The following is a 17,552-nucleotide window of genomic DNA, read 5'->3' as shown; positions in this document are numbered from 1 at the left end:
TTTATATACAGTATGATGATCATCCAATGATAAAACTAAGAGGGAAAGAAATATACATTTTCCTCCCATCTTGTATTTATTCTCTGCAGTGAGTCAATGTCATGGACCTAAGGGCAGAGCAAGTTTAAATACCTTTCTAGTCTATATTTCCATCTTGTAATCCCGCTGTTTTGGGTATTTAAAAAAAAAAAAATATATATATATATATATATATTTGTAATAGAGCAGACACTGACTGTTGTTCATTTATTTATGACCTCATTTGGCGAGACAGCAGACGCTGAAAACACTGCGCGCTTCAGTATGTGTGTAGAAAACGAAACTGCGCGTCTGTGCATTCATTCATAAGGAGACACGCAGGATTCATATTTAAATGGTATTTTTGCAGCTTAACATTTACAGATACTAGTTCATATATACAGTACATTCTGTTTTTATAACTAGATTCTGCGATTCCGTCCGCGTTTTCCGAATCGCGGAAATCATAAAGCCCTGATCGCACCGCGACGCTCGTGTCCGGTGTAGACACGGTGTGAGTGTTTTTTTTTATGGGTTATGTTATAGCCCTGCTTGTTTTTTTTTTTTTTGTTTTGTTTTTTTAATGTTTATATGAAACCTCTGTATTGCTCATGTCATCGTATTATTTACTGCCGTGCGAGCCACGAATTAAAGCTTGGCGAGCCGCGCAACACTGCTTTACGGGATCCGCATTCCGCAGTACACGTCATTTTCTTTGCGAACACGTTGGGATGCGGCGGATTGCGGGGGATCACGAAACCCTACCTAAACTCTAATATGGCAAACGCGCGGGGGGGAGGGCTGAGCCCATTCGGGACTACGGGAGCGTCGGCGGATGTTAAAGAGAAAACCGATTTTCATTTAAACAAATCGACGTGAACTACACATTCGAGTTAATCGATAAAATCGATTTATCGCCCAGCCCTACATTTGATATAGAGTTATTGTAACATTTCAGTGTAACAATTTATTTTAAGGTGTCCTTATTACAGTGTAATTATAAATTTAAGTAAAAACTGAGTAATATAAATTAACTACATGTACTTACTACAGTATATGGTTGGGGTTAGGATTAGGGTTTGGTTTAGGGTTACTTGCATGTAATTATGCACAATTTATTGTTATTATAATAGTAATTACATGTAACGTGTAACAAGGACACCTTAAAATAAAGTGTTACCCATTTCGGATATAATTGTAATCGATTTATGTTTGTGTTTAAAGGGGAATATCAGGATGAGAGTGGAGAGTGTCAGCCATGTGATGAGTCCTGTCATAAATGTAAAGGTCCAACGAGTGTGGACTGTCTCAGCTGCTCCAACACACAGTAAGAAACAAGTTCAACAATGACTTATTGTATCATGCAGCATTTTTTAATAATCGTTTTTGATAATCATTATATTATATAAAAATTGAGTTTCAATAATAATTAATAATAATTGAGCACCAAATCAGCATATTAGAATGATTTCTGAAGAATCACGTGACACTGGAGTAATGCTGAAAAATTCAGTTTTGCCATCACAGGAATAAATTACATTTTATAATATAGCAAAATATAAAACAGTTTTTTAAATGACAATAATATATTTTTTTTCAGTAGTGAACAACAACAATAATAATGTTTTACTGTGTTTTTGATCAAATAAAGAGACACAACAGTAAAAATTCTTAATTATCATAATTATTTTATATTTTTGTTTAATTATTTCATAGCATTTTAATGTACAGTTATTTGCCACTAATATGCATTTCCTCTGTCCTGCTCTTGTAGTTGGCTGGATGAGGGGCGATGTGTGGTCAGCTGCTCAAATGGGAAGTACCCATCCAGTGGACAGTGTCACCTCTGTGACCACACTTGTGCTCAGTGCGTAGATGCTGGTCCTGCTAACTGTACCAGCTGTGATACAGGTCAGGATTCATTTCTCATCATAGTCCAAATGGCTGCTGTCCCAATAACTCAACTAAATTAGCATGTGCCACAATCCAGTTAATCTTATTTATAAGAGCTCCATCCAGTGTCCAGAATGAAAACTTGGCAAGCACCAAATGTGAGTAAAATGGACTTCATAATACAGTTCTCTTACATTTGCTGTTTAGTGGCAAGCAAATTAAATAAAAAATTCCAATCCAATCCAATGTTACTGTCTCACATCTAATAGCAAATATGACCTTAGCTTGTATTTGAATTTGCCTTTGGCTTGGAAGATAAAATGTTTTTTTTCTTTCATTTCCACAATTTCATTCCTGGCTTCAAGCCACCAAAATGAAAATAGGAGTAACAACATCATGATGGTTCCACCATCTAACAGTATGTGTCCCTGTGCGTATGGTTTGGTAATTTTGTGTGTATCATGTGTTTTGTTTGTGTGTGCTGTAGACAAGTTTGGGGTGGACCGGTACCTCTACCGTGGCGAGTGCGTGGAAGTGTGTCCTCAGGCTCATTTCCACACAGTGCTGAAGGCATGTGAGCCGTGTCCTTCACACTGCAAACTCTGTTCTTCAGCCACACACTGCATCAGGTGTGAGGACTCCTTCTACCTCAACGACGGAGTCTGTAATAGACTGGAGTGTGGTGAAGGTCTGACTTTATCTTCCTGTGCAGTTCAAATGTCACTTATTTTGTTGCTTGTTTCAAAAAGAGATATTTAGCACAATGTCTGTTATTAATGATGCTGGGCTTTGGGATTATTTTGCACTACATCATTCAATGTATGTAACTAGTGTGTGTGTGTGTGTGTGTGTGTGTTAGGGGAGGTGGAAGACCCAGAATATGATGACTGCATGTCATGTGAAGAGGGATGCAATAAGTGTGTTCTTTGTAAGTTCAGCATTCTATCTGTTCTGTGCTTTATCCAGGCATTTTATACTATTGCTATTGCTCATACAGTACATGGGGTTAGTTTTGTACTGGAGCACATGGCTGATGTTTGTGTTTGTTTGCCATGTGCTCTTTGGACTTTCAACTAAATTTCTTTAGTAAATCGAAATAAGTAGTTGTTAGAACATCACTGATGGTTGTGATAGTATATTTTGACTTCACATTCCACCATGAACTGTACTGAGTTCTATATAATTTCTACATAATTTACAGTTCCTTCACTTTGCAGATAATCCCAAACACTGCCTGTCCTGCATTGGTGGATATTACAAGTAAGGAACATTTATATGATGTAACAGAACCATCTGCTGGAATGTATGTGTGAAAGACAGAATAAACATTAATTTACAGATGTGTGCCACTCTGATAAGTATGCTCTTTCTGCACAGGTTTGAAGAGGGCTGCTATAAGCACTGTCCTGCTAAGACATACACAGTGGAGCAGAACATGAGCTGTGCATCCTGTGAGCATGACTGTGTCAGCTGTGATGAAGATGAGTGCTACTGGTGTGAATCTGACCTCTTCCTGTCAGGTTGGACATTTACATTTAAATGTATGCATTCGGTAGATGCTTTTATACAAATGACTTACATAGCATTCATGGCAGGCTGTACATTTTTATCAGTTCATGCATTCCCTGGGAAATCCATGGCCTTGGCGTTGCTAGCGCCATGCTCCAGTGGTTTTCAACCGGGTGGCCAGGACCCACTACACTTTATTGTTCTTTATCGATGGTTCCATGCAGAACCTTTATTTTTAAGAGTGTAGGGGGCCTCTGCAAACTTACAGTGGTGTCCCAATACATCTTAAAATAATTTAGATTTAGCTATATTGACAAATGCTGAAAAAAAGACTAAAAGTAAAGATGTACAACATTATACTGACATAATATTTTTTTTTAGTTTATTTGTTTTTATTACAACAGAAGTACCAGAGGAGCATCTGAGGAATATGTATGAGCTTAAATAATATTGTGAAAAAGAAGTATACTTTTAAAAAGAGTACTTATTACAGAAATAATATACTTTAAAAGAATACACAAGTACATAATTTCAAAGTTTTTGAACACTCAATTTCATTTTTTTTCACAAATAAATGAAAATATATTAATGTGTATTTTAAATTGATATTAAAGGCAATGAGCTGAACTTTAGAGTGCCTTTTTTGACCCACTGAAGCAGGATAAATTAAGGTAATTTATAATTAATCTTTATATTTCTTTTTCTTTTTTAATAATTACTTCTATTGAATATGAAAAATGGTTAAGTGTACTCACAAGCATTTATGGTAAACTAAAATATACTTTCTGTTGAAACTTGTCATGTATTTATTTACAGATATAGAATGATACATTTTCAATGTAATGTAATATCAAGTAACGTACTACAGTTCTTGTGCTGTAGTATCTTAATGTAGATATCAGAACACTACATTCTTCTAACTTTATATGCAGAGACAACCAAATGTACAAAACACAGAGCATAAAACTTTTAAAAAACATTCAATTTTTTCATTTTTAAACTAATTTTGCATGATCTTTTGACACAATTGGACAAGTTCAACACATGTTCATGTGTTTATTATACTGTGCCCTACAGATGGGAAGTGTGTGCGGGAATGTCCCGATGGTTTCTATGGTGATGAAGATTCTCAGGAGTGTGAGGAATGTCACTCAGACTGCAGGAAATGCAGTGGGCCGGAAGACAGTGACTGTGACAGCTGCGGCGATGGATTTACGCTTGATAATGGAGCATGTGTGCCTGAACAGGATGTCTGCCCTGCCCAGGAATACCTCACCGGTGAGAGCAACACTTCTGAGAGGAAAAAATATATAATTTAGAGATTGCCTGTTCATAGCTCTGGAGATGTTAGCTTTGTCTCATGGCATAGCCCAAATCAAGTTGGTCTTGGAAGAATTAAATTTTATATGATTTCATATTTAAATCAATCCATCTATCGATCCATTATTCAAAACTGCTGGTTCTATGTAGGGTCACAGTCATATTGATATCTTCCTTTTGAAATCTAATGTTTGATTGCAGACTTATAGGCTATTTGAGCACAGCTTAAGACTGATGATACACAGAGCAACTTTTTAATCAATTTTGCAGAGCAACTTTTTTGAGCAATGTTGCTGTGGCACTTTTTCATTGAGAATGGGTTACAAATTTCTATCTGGATATTTTAGATCAGTCTTGGGCTCTGTGTCTCACCTGGTTACCCATTGATGGCAACATTGCTCAAAAAGTTGTCCCGTGTGCAGGGCCGTTGCCAGAAAATCTTCAGTGGGGGGGCATTTCGTTTTCATAGGGGGACACACTTTTTTATGATCTCAGAAACAGACATTCACCAAAATAATAACAACCTGTATTATTACTTAAATTGATCAAGTTCTACATTAAAACATATTTAAAAAGGTAGTCTGTCCATAGTCTGTCGACTTTTGTGTTATTATGTTATATTATGGCTTTTATGTAGGCTATGTTAGAATCACCGCTCAAATCGCCATAGTTTTGTTCTGCACGAATCTTCTCTTTATAACACTATGTATAGGCTAAATAGAGATTCACTGTGCAGTGTAGAGAGAGATTTGTTGATTATAACTTAACTTTGTGAGATCGTGATGAACTATGGGTGACAGCTTTTTAATTGCTATAAAGGGAGCTTTCTATGTCATATATTATCCATTCAGAATTTGAATATAAGTTTTGTTTATCATGCTGCTAAGAGAACCAAATGCCACGTACACTCTACAAAGTAGCCTATTCGGAGTGACATCCACAAATGAAAGATTTAGCCTACTCTAGAAATTGCAGTAGCCTATGTAATAACCATAACAATGGATCGGACAAAACGTGTCTATGCATTAAGGACATGACTCGCAATTAAAGCTTTTTAATTTCCAACAACACAATAATAATAAAACAATAGCAATATAAAATTGGTAATAGCCTATAAAGCATATTAGCGCACTAGCCTCGCCATTAAAATAGTTGAAGGCTGAGGGTCTTTGAGTGAAATCTCCTGAGAGCTTTATTAAAACACTTATCCTACATGATAAACTTGTTGCATGTCACTGCCAAAATTTGATTCAAGATCGCATGCGCAGCTGAGCAAAGGGAGATTTTCTTTTAAGGAATTTAAGTGTTTTAGCCTATGTTTTAAAGTTAAGACACTATCTTATATGATTTATCTATACATCATGCTACACTTTTTTTTTTTTTTTTTTGCTATCTGTAGGCTTATAACAGTGAATTTGTATTTTAAAAAGGGAATACAACGAATTTATGACAGTGTTTTATACATTTTTTTTATACAAGTTAATCATGAAAAGTTCTTTAAAAGCACCTGTAATGCAATCAAGTAGGCCTAATTTGCAAAAAATTTTCAAGCTATTTTTAAAACATTTGCTGCATGGATTATATTTAAAAATATATATATATATATAATCTGCTATAGCCTAGACACATATCAGACAAAATTACATTGAGAGAAAAAACAAGTTGTCAACAAATCATTTAAATTTTACGGTATTCAGAACAAAGGAACATAAAAATCAGAAAATGTAGTCTAAGCAGCTATACAATTATAGTATAAATTTATATATACAAATCATAAAATAAAACACAAATTATAGCCTAATGGCATTCATTATAAGGAACATATAAAAATCTTGCCAAAACGAATGTATTTAAAGAGAAACTGAATTCGGCACGAATACAAATGACAAATCCCACGAGAGGCTCCGGCAGGATTGCTTGGATTCACTTTTATTTGTGTAGGCCTCACAATAAAAACAAAACATTGTGCTTTTGTAAAATAAATAAAACAAATAAGGTGATCTTTCAGTCCTCTCAGTTTCCTTGAACTTGCGGTCCAAAAATAAAACGAAACTCAGTGTAGACATGTCCGCAGTTTTTTTTTTTTTTTTAAAGAAATATGTTAATTATTTAAGTGAAATACATTTTGTTCATGACTATTTATTTTATTCCTTTTATATAGGCCTTGTTTTATTATGTTTTTCTCCCTACACAGAAGCGCTGCAGGTGCGTGAGGTGACGGTTTGAATCCTTATGTGCTGCTATTTACGCACCCGCAGTCCACTATGCCACAGTGTTATTAGCTTCCTAATAAGTTACCGTTGTAGAGATTAGTGGTTCTTTGAGCTAAATGTTGCTGAATACATGATTTTTTTCCCGCAATATTCATAGAATAGATCAGTAAAATAAACGTTTTTCGTTCTCAATATTAAGTTCACTCGTGATTTTGTAAGCAGGGGGGCACGTCGAGTCATTTGGGGGGGCACTGCCCCCTAATGCCCCCCCTTGGCGACGGGCCTGCCCGTGTATCATCTGTCTTAGACATTCAAACTGCATTGCAGATGTCTTCAAAATTGCTCCTAGAGACCCACTGTCCCTGGCAAGTTTATTTCCAACCTGCTTTAACACACCTGCCTGTGATTTTCTGGAAAAGGCGATGCTGAAGACATCAAGACATCAAGATGCTTAGTTGGATCAGGTGTGTTTGATTAGGTTTGGAGCTAAACCCTGCAGGACATTGCTTCTTTAGGAGGAGGGATGAAGAGTTTACAGATTACCAAAGGCTAATCTGGGGAGCATTTGCAGTCATTTGCATGACTTTATTAATATTAGGATCCTGCTGAAATTTGAGTTTTTAACCACAGTGCTTCACAATTAAATTCCACTGTTACATAATGGGCTTTTTCAAGTGCTTAGCTTTGGAAAAGCCTATTATTAACTGATGATTTAGCAAGAAATATTTGTAATATCAATAAGAATATTTTAGTTTGGCAACCTATGGCATATCAGTTATAATTAACTTATTATAAATATAAAGTAAAACGACAGAATACAAAATAACTGCAATAAATCTTGAGCTGTCTGTATGGTCATTTCTTTGTAGGTTCGCTCTCAGAAGAAAATGTGCAAAAATTGTACCTTACAACAGCTTGTCACTGGGGCAGTACTCTAGCATATTTTTCCCCTAAAACATTTATAGTAGTACCGGTGCATATTATTAAGTCAAGTCAAGTCAAGTCACCTTTATTTATATAGCGCTTTTACAATACAGATTGTGTCAAAGCACTTAACAGTATCAAATTGGAGGATAGAGTGTCAGTAATGTATAATGATAAGATTAAACACTCAATTTTCAGTTAAAGACATTTCATTATTGAATTCAGAGATGTCATTGTCTAGCTCAGTTTAGTTTAAATAGTATCTGTGCAATCAAATCGGCGATAATCGCTAGAAATTAAGTGTCCCCAACTGAGCAAGCCAGAGGCGACAGCGGCAAGGAACCAAAACTCCCTCTGTGACAGAATGGAGAAAAACCTTGGGAGAAACCAGGCTCAGTCGGGGGGCCAGTTCTCCTCTGACCAGACGAAACCCGCAGTTCAAAAGTTTCTATTTCTATTTTAATTTTGTTGCAATTTCTAACAATAGTAGTATTATGTAGTTAGGTATTTTATTATATTTTAGTTATTTTGTTATTTTTGGTTGATATATCTGGGGATATATCTCTGGGGGTCATCCGGGCGTCCTGGTCTCCGCCGACGATCAGGGCCGCAGACGTCACCTCCGGCGCCGACCCACCATCTGATCGGACACGGACCGAGAAACAGACTAGGAAAGAAACAGACAAACATTAGCGCAGATGCCATTCAACTTACGATGTAACGAGTACATCGTGTGTTATGGGGAGTGTTCCCGGTTCCGGTTGATCTAATTAATGCAGCCTAACAATCCTTTAACGGATTTGAATAATGGAAGCGTATTAATGTGTTATGTGTAAGCCAGGCTAAAGAGATGGGTCTTTAATCTAGATTTAAACTGACAGAGTGTGTCTGCCTCCCGAACAGTGTTAGGTAGACTGTTCCAGAGTTTGGGTGCTAAATAGGAAAAGGATCTGCCGTCCGCAGTCGATTTTGATATTCTAGGTATTATCAAACGGCCAGAGTTTTGAGAACGCAGCGGACGTGGAGGACTATAATGCGATAAGAGCTATTACTCTAAGGTACTAATGTGCACCCTTTAGTTGTTAGATAAGGTACTTTAACATTCATTCATTCATTCATTCATTTATTCATTTAACTGTGTCGTTTTACTATATTGGTTCTTTAGATCATTGGAGTTTGTTGGTTCATTCATTAACAAAGAAAAAGTGATTTTTAAAGTTTTAAAGTTATTACTTTAATGAAGAAGTTGCATTTTAGTATATTTTAAATAGGGATGCACCGAAATTAAAATTCTTGGCCGAAGCCGAAGCCGAACAAAATGGAACACTGGGCCGAAGGCCGAAGGCCGAATACCGAACACGGTTTTTCGCATTCTTTTTCCCCAGGCCTGTTTTTTCCATTTTTTTTTATTTATTTTTTTTGTCACCACTGCATAAATTAAATATCCAAAATGTGCTTTTTACTGTTTTGTCCTGCTTTTCAAAAAAAATAAATAAATTACAAAACAACAATTTAAAAATATTTACTTAACACTGAACATTTTTTTAACATTCTATCAGACATTATACCAACAAAGCAAAATTTAACTAAAAATTAATAAGTTACTAAAATAATATTTTTGGGCCATTTTTGAGACCCCCTTCTTGAATCAGGCATGTATTTTTTTTACTGTACAAATAAATGCAGCCTTGCTGAGCAGAAGAGAATTCTTTTAAAACATACTACAGATCCCAATTTGAACACTATTGTGAATGTTATAATAAATGTATAGAGCTGTTGTAGGGTAATTATTATTATTTTTATTTTACTTTACAGAACAACAGTAAAATTACAATACTAACATTTATGAATGTTGATGGAGTTGTTGCTTTTTCTTAGACTTTATTTTGGCAGAAACCCGCAGGAAGATTTTAGTGCTTCTTTTTGTTGACAACAGCATGCAGATATTTAAATGATTCTCATTACGAATTTGGGAAGATGTTTGTAGCACTTATCACATTGTCATGTGTCTTTAAAAAAAAAAAAGTTACTGAGCAAAAGACGAGTAGGCTACAGTGTTTTAACGCAGATGTTCCTCGCGCTTTGGACTTTGAACCCTGGCACCGCGAGCTCGTGCAGCGCTGTTTGAATACATGCAATCCCTGCTTGTATTAGAAAACATAACATTCTGCAGTTTATTTACTAATCAGTTGAGGCTATTTCGCGATTTCAATCATCATAGTAACCAGCATCAACCACCTCTTCCTCTTCTCATCGGAGACATGAGATGCAGCGCTAAGCATCTAACTGTCGGTGCTTCGTGCTTGGAATGATTTTTGCGTCTTTCTCTGACAGTTTTAAATACTTTCACACTGCAGACGTGTTTGCTGCATTAGTGCGCGCCCCTATTTGATCGCGTCACGTCATTGACTGCGTTTACATGCGCACGAATATTGCGATTATTTCCAATAATCAGAGTAAGGACTTAATCGCATTTTGATGTTTACATGTCAAGAGCAAAGCTCTTACTCCCGTTTACATGCAATTTCCATTATTCTTATTATTCGCTAAGAATTGTGGTTAATTTTTTCACTGCCATTATTCACATACCCCACTGGACAGCACAAATGATGGACTCAGAAAGAGCAGTGTTACTGGTCGCTGTTTTAATCTATTTACGTCTAATGCATAATGATTTTGTATCGCTCTATTCCACGCTTTTTCGGCGCCATGATAGAAATATGATGGAATTTGTTTGCCTATACGCTGCCGTCGCGTTCTGTTCGTCCTTTCTGGATGAGGGTAAGGAACAGAGCAACCTGATCTCACAGAATTCCGTGTAATGTTCACGGACTTAATTAACCCCGAATCTGTGGTGGCATCACGGAATCGCTGAAAATTCCGTGATGGGCTCACAGAAGGCATAAGCCGTGGTCCATGCACGGATTCACTGGTTTCCGTGCGTGGAGCACGGCTGATGCCTGTCACTGACTTACATTGGTATCACTTCTGTGAGCCCATCACGGAATTTTCGGCGATTCCGTGATGCCACCACAGATTCGGGGTTAATTAAGTCCGTGAACATTACACGGAATTCTGTGAGATCATGTTGCACAGAGACTGCTGGCAGCTTGTTGTGTTTTCCTCAGAATGCGATGCTTTCTTCCCTCCATCGGTTTCTAATCTCCGTATTATTACAGGTGCGTGTCACGTTATTCATATATGTCACAAGCGCATGCGCACTTTGGTCAGAGCGGCAATACTGCGATTAAGGTGTTTACATGCCTGTATATTCCGATTAAAATCGGCGTACGCCACCTATGTTAATACGATTATGCTTGCTGCGATTATGAGCTTAATCGTATTATTTAGATCGAAGTATTGCGTTTACATGAGGTAAAGCATAATCGCAATATCGCCAAAATCTCATTATAATCGCATTAAGAGGGTCCATGTAAACGCACTCATTGTTCGGTACAATTTATTCGGTCTTTTCGCTTATTCGGCCGAACACCGAAAGAGATTTTTTTGCTATTTTCGGCCGAACAATTTCGGTTGCCGAACATTCGGTGCATCCCTAATTTTAAATATATTAACTTTAGATGTAATGTCAAATAACGAAAGTACTTTACATGTACTTTAGTATGTTAGTCAACACAAATAACATAGTGATCTAAAATGTACTTTAAAGTAATATTTTTAATTTGATATTATTACAAAGTGCACAAAGTGTACTTAAGTGTGTTAAGAAACATAGTACACTTATGGCCTTAATGGGATAATATTGTATTTTTTGCAAGTACAATATTTTAAAAATATAGTTTTAATTTTTTTAATACTTTTTATATAAAATAATTGCTGGATATAACTGCTCCTGCTCTCATCTCTCAGATGATGGGGAATGTGAGGCCTGTCACTCTTCATGTGAATCCTGCTGGGGGGAAATGAATACTCAATGCAACACCTGTCTCAAAGGTAATACAACTCAAAGAAGAATATGATGGATGGAAAAATCTTTGGTTGGTTGTATAAAGGGTTAGGTGAATGGATAATTATGCATTATTTATGTGTGTTTTAACCACTCTGTCTTCTAGGTCAATATCTGAATGCAGATCAGATGTGTGTGGCACGATGCCCGGCAGGCAGCTTTGGCAGTAAGGAGAGCGGGCACTGTGAGACTTGCCCACAAGGTTGTGCCCAGTGCCAGGATGAGCAGCTCTGCACGCGCTGCCAGTCAGCACGTAAAAACCCTCTTTATTTGCAGGCTGGCCAGTGTGTGCGCAAGTGCACAAGGTTAGCCATTTACAGACATTAATGTAGAGGAATGAAAAGCTAATGATGTACTGTTTTCCCTCAGGTTTCTTGCACCCATTTAGTTATAATTTAGCCTCGCATGAACTCTCTAGTTTAAATGTTAGAGTTTAAGCTAAATCCATTACATTAATTATAGTGTTATTACATTTTTATTACGCAAATTTATGCAATATTGCTTATTTGCTTTTTTGTTGACTGTCATATTTGATACATCAGACTTTTAGTCCCAAAGGTCCAAACTGAGCAAAAATATGCAATTAGGTAGTTGCTGATTGTTATATAGCTGAAAGTAAGGAAATTCTATAGGTTGTAATGCAAATCAATGAAACTTCTTATATAAAATGCATAAATATCAGCTATTCTATATTTACCAATAATATGACTTAGTAAGATGATATTTAAATGCTTGATTTTATGATCAAAGCTCTGCCTTTTATTGTGGAGGGCAAAACATATAATGCAATGCAATTGTACCACAAGGGGACATTTTTTTATTATTTATTTAAACAAATAAAACAGTTGTTTAAGGGCTTTTTTACTTGCTAAAAAGTATAAACCATCAATCTATCAATCAGATGAAGACATTACATGTAGTACATACAACAGCTTTTTCAACAAAGTTTTGATTATGTAGATAATATTGAGGACTTAATTTGTGTAGCAAGTATGATACAGTAAGCTTTTAGGGTTAAAAATAAAGTGGCACTCATAAAAAAAGTCTCAATTCCAGTATGGATTTTGTCAAATTAAAAAAAGAAACATGTAAGGCAACTGTAGTAGTTAAACTGTAAATTTATACTGTATTAAATGATGTGCATGTTTATGTGTGTTCAGAGGGTATCCTGTGGGTCAGGTGTGTAAGAGCTGTGCATCTGGTTGTACATCCTGTGAAAAGAATGCAACAAACTGTCTGAGCTGTGAGGAGACGCTACTGCTCCACAAACATGAGTGCGTGGAGGGATGTCCACCTGGACACACAGTGAGGAACAGGGAGTGTGTGCAGTGTCCAGAGAGCTGTGTTATCTGCTCTGAAGACAGACTCTGTACAGGTGAGACTGAAATTCACAATTTTGCATGTTTTCATGAACTGTTCTTTTATGTTAAGAAAATAACTAGTTACAAAGATCAGTCTTCTACACTCTTCTACCTCTACAACAGCTGTCACTGTCAAAATGTACACCTTTGTACCTTATTTACCCCTAAAGGGTGTATATTAATACCTTAAAGTTCAATTTTATCACCTACTTAAAATAATAATACTATACCATATTTTTTCTGAGAATGTAGTGGCTTTCACAGTAGCATTAATACCACCAGTGTTTCATAGGTTCTCATACATGTTGATAGTTAAACTTTCCTCTAGCTCAAACAGTAAAGGATGGCGGGTCATGGGTTCAATTCCCCAAAAAAATGCCTGACTTGATCAAATGTATATTGACATTGCTTTGGTCATTCTCCATTTTCTAATAAACCTGTGTGTTGAACACAAAAACCTGTGCAACTATAACTAATCTTTAGAAATCAAACTAAATGAAACAGTTGGAATGTCCAATTAAGTAAATATACTGTATAAATGACATCACATGAATAAATAAACAAAATACATGCTGTTACATATATTGAAGTAATTTAGAAATTCTAACTTTGTCAATCTTAGCATTTTCGCATTCATTGTTAAATGTATTTTTTCTGTTCATTTAACTTCAGAGTGTAAGGAAGACTTCTTCCTGCATGCGGGTCAGTGTATAGTGGTGTGTCCTGATGGCTTTTTTGAGGACACGGATCAAGGCATTTGCGAACGTTGCCACGCCGATTGTGAGTTATGTGATGGGCCCGAACCAAACAACTGTGATTCCTGTTCCGACACTGACCACACACTGCACAACGGAGCATGTCTAGCCCCCTGCCCCGCACATACTTACAAGGAAAGCAGGTCCGGAGAATGCATGGGTGAGACTACATGTTCCTAAAAGTGCACTAAGTCATGGTTTTCCACTGAATTATTCTTTATAATTTTAATTTTAATTTCAAATTAAAATTTTAATAATAAAATTTAATTTGTATTTTTTTTTTACACCTAAAGAAATTAATAGCTCTTCCAACACATATTTAAAATGATGAACACAAACCTATAATGAAGTTTTATTTTACATAAGGGTGCATGAAGGTTGAGATTTGTTATACAGTATATATCACTTTACATAAAGTTGGAAAGAATATACATATAAGAATATACTGTACAACTTTACAAAGCTTTGCAATAATATAGTTTACATTTTACAGTGATTTTAAACAAGAATACAGCCGAGATTTGCTATATGTGACCCCAGACCACAAAACCAGTACCAAGTAGCATGGGTATATTTGTAGCAATAGCCAACAATACATTGTATGGGTCAAAATGATCGATTTTTCTTTTAAGCCAAAAATCATTAGCATAAATTAAGTAAAGATCATGTTCCATGAAGATATTTTGTAAATTTCCTAACGTAAATATATCAAAACTTAATTTTTGATTATTAATATGCTTTGCTAAGAACTTCATTTGGGCAACTTTAAAGGCGATTTTCTCAATATTTAGATTTTTTTGCTCCATCAGATTCCAGATTTTCGAATTGTTGTATCTCGACCAAATATTGTCCGATCCTAACAAACAATACATCAATGGAAAGCTTATTTATTTATGATGTATAAATCTCAATTTCAAAACATTGACCCTTATGACTGGTTTTGTGGTCCAGGGTCACATGTTGTATTGGTTGATGTGAGTGTTCTGTATGTCTCTTAGTAAGCTTGTACAGTATATCTGTATGGTAGTTGTACAATTTGCCATTAATTATTAATTTGTTAATTCATTCTAGTAATGAATTCAGTATTATTTAGATTTATGAAAACTGTGAGGTTTATTTTTCAATTTTTTTTGGCGTAGGGACAAGACTACTTACTTTTTGGTAATGACTGACACAATTACTGACACGGTTAGGTGATCCATATTAATGACAGGGTTAAAATTTTCATATTGTCACTAGATCACATGATGTTAATGAAAAGTCTTTTTTTTTTTTTTGTTCTGCAGCCTGCGACAGTTCCTGTCTAACCTGTTCTGGTCCTCACGACACATCCTGCAGCAGCTGCTCTGAGGGCCTGGCGATGGATGCCCACGGGCGCTGTGCTACACCCATCACATGTCCCTCACACCACTACAGCAACCAAGATGGAGAATGTCACTTGTGTCACAAGTATTGCCATGAGTGCTCTGGCCCACATCAGGACCAGTGCCTCAGCTGCAACCAGAACCACTATCTACTCAGTGAGTTCACCCCATTGAGGCCTAATACGCTTTTGATTCACAAGTGGAAGATGACTTGAGTGCAAAGAAGAAAAAAAAACTAATTCATTTAGAAGGCTGGAGTACTGCCTCCTGCAAAATTGCCATTAAACGAATAAATTAGATTTTAAATATATCTAAAAATAGTAACAGTTATTTTAAAGTGTAATAATATTTTACAATATTACTGTTTTAGTGTATTTTTTATCAAATATCTGCAGTGAGCATAAGAGACTTTTAAATCTTACTTACCCCAAACTTTTGAACAAAGGGTAATTGTTCATAATTTATTATAACCAAAACATCGATGGGAATACATGTAATTGCATCTTGATATTAGATAATATGTTAATAATCATTAAAAAATTTAAGTTTAAAGTCTGACATTTTTGGCCACAATAACAGAAAGACACAAAGTATTGATGACTTTATTTGTACTTTGTCATTTATAAATGTATATATTACAGAATTCCTTTTTCTTCCCAAATATATAAACTTCAGTTGTCACTGTATTATGATGTCTATATAATTGCATTAATGGTATGGTTATGTTATAATACAGATTACTGACATTAAATTGAACTAAAATCTCAAATGAAGACTTTTTTAACCATATGTGTACAGTAATTCCAGATGTTCAAATATAATGATAATTCCTGAGACTCAAATAATGTAAACAAAAGTTCCACTTGATCCACAGATGGCAGTTGTGTGAATCAGTGTCCAGATGAATTCTTCAGAGGGGAAACGCAGCGCTGTGAGCCCTGTCATCCTAACTGCCTCACCTGTATGGGGCGGCACAGCCACGAGTGCCTGAGCTGCAGAGCTCACCTCTACAGAGACGTCAAGGAATGTGTGGACACATGCCGCTCTGGGTAACTACAACACTTCAATGCCTGTAGTAAGGCATTTGGCCAGTGTTGCCTTATAAACAAAGCCTTATAAATTACAGTATATCACTAGGCCAATTAATCAGACAGTATTAGGTCTTACTGGACTGGCTTCTTCATTTCTAATAGATATTGCATTGCATTTTCTGTTTTCAAATGTTTTTGACTGAATCTTTTTCAGTCGCTACGCCTCAGCTGTCTCTAGGACGTGTGAGCGTTGTCACGAGAGCTGTGGAGAGTGTCTTCAGGCCGGTGCCGAGGGGTGTGTGAGCTGCAGAGAGGGGATGCTGTTCATCAGGAAACAGGGGCGCTGTGTGTCTTACTGTCCTGAAGCGTACTATCATGATACACACCACAAAACATGTGAAGCCTGTCACCCCAGCTGCAGAACATGCACAGGTACAGTATGGAAGAAATTACGCATGTGACTTAATATTTCAGACAAGCTAGTCACTAGTTCACTAAACAGGCTTCACTTAAGAAGTGAGCTTAGTTGTACTGAATATGCATTTGGAGTGTATTTCAAATCCTAAAAGAATATTAAAAAACAAAATTGTATTTGCAGATAATAAAATAATACTTCAAGTAAGTATACTTATACAGAGAGCACACTTTCATGACTTAATGTTTCTTAGCACAATTAAGTACACTTTTAATTTAATTAAAAGTTTTACTTTAATAAATTTTAAATCATTTTTTATCATGCTTTAAAGAAATACACTTATTTTGATGTCTTGACTTACTAAACTTACTAAAACACTTACAGCTGTAGTGTGTTATTTTAATGTATTTGAAATGCTAACGTTTGTCATTACAAATGTGCAAAGAAATAACATTAAATTACAGTTTACCATATATGTTTTTCAGAACATTTGTCAGTACATTAACCATATTTCAAAGACAAAATAAGTCATTTAGAAATGACATATAAAGACTTATTCATTCGAGTCCTCCTGGGAAGTTTGGGAAGTTGTAATTATGATGTCAGGAGCGTTCAAATCACTTTGCTTTGAGTTAGATGGCGATTTACTTTACGTCTATTTAATGATGAATAAAGGTGCATTGGGTGTTTTTTCTTTAAATTCCTATAAATTAAATTGTTATATATTTTATCATAATTGTACAATACAGTGGTATGTTTTTTTCTACATGCAACTTAGTTTT

General features: G+C 35.8%; 1 protein-coding gene across 1 annotated transcript in view; it reads left to right on the top strand.

Annotated features, from left to right (window-relative positions):
• Positions 1-17,552, top strand: part of pcsk5a (proprotein convertase subtilisin/kexin type 5a) — a 41,127-nt gene that overhangs the window by 20,781 nt on the left and 2,794 nt on the right. The window contains exons 21-34 of the mRNA XM_058774439.1: positions 1,243-1,345; positions 1,793-1,929; positions 2,399-2,599; positions 2,771-2,839; positions 3,129-3,171; positions 3,289-3,431; positions 4,498-4,698; positions 11,748-11,831; positions 11,951-12,149; positions 13,005-13,219; positions 13,878-14,120; positions 15,247-15,480; positions 16,199-16,373; positions 16,570-16,787. Coding sequence (XP_058630422.1) covers positions 1,243-1,345; positions 1,793-1,929; positions 2,399-2,599; positions 2,771-2,839; positions 3,129-3,171; positions 3,289-3,431; positions 4,498-4,698; positions 11,748-11,831; positions 11,951-12,149; positions 13,005-13,219; positions 13,878-14,120; positions 15,247-15,480; positions 16,199-16,373; positions 16,570-16,787 — 2,265 coding nt within the window. The remainder of the gene's footprint in view (positions 1-1,242; positions 1,346-1,792; positions 1,930-2,398; positions 2,600-2,770; positions 2,840-3,128; positions 3,172-3,288; positions 3,432-4,497; positions 4,699-11,747; positions 11,832-11,950; positions 12,150-13,004; positions 13,220-13,877; positions 14,121-15,246; positions 15,481-16,198; positions 16,374-16,569; positions 16,788-17,552) is intronic.

The sequence above is a fragment of the Onychostoma macrolepis genome, chromosome 05 (assembly GCF_012432095.1).
Source record: "Onychostoma macrolepis isolate SWU-2019 chromosome 05, ASM1243209v1, whole genome shotgun sequence".
Taxonomy (NCBI): Eukaryota; Metazoa; Chordata; class Actinopteri; order Cypriniformes; family Cyprinidae; genus Onychostoma; species Onychostoma macrolepis.
Note: the sequence above shows the minus strand (reverse complement) of the source record. Positions and strands in the feature narration are given on the sequence as shown.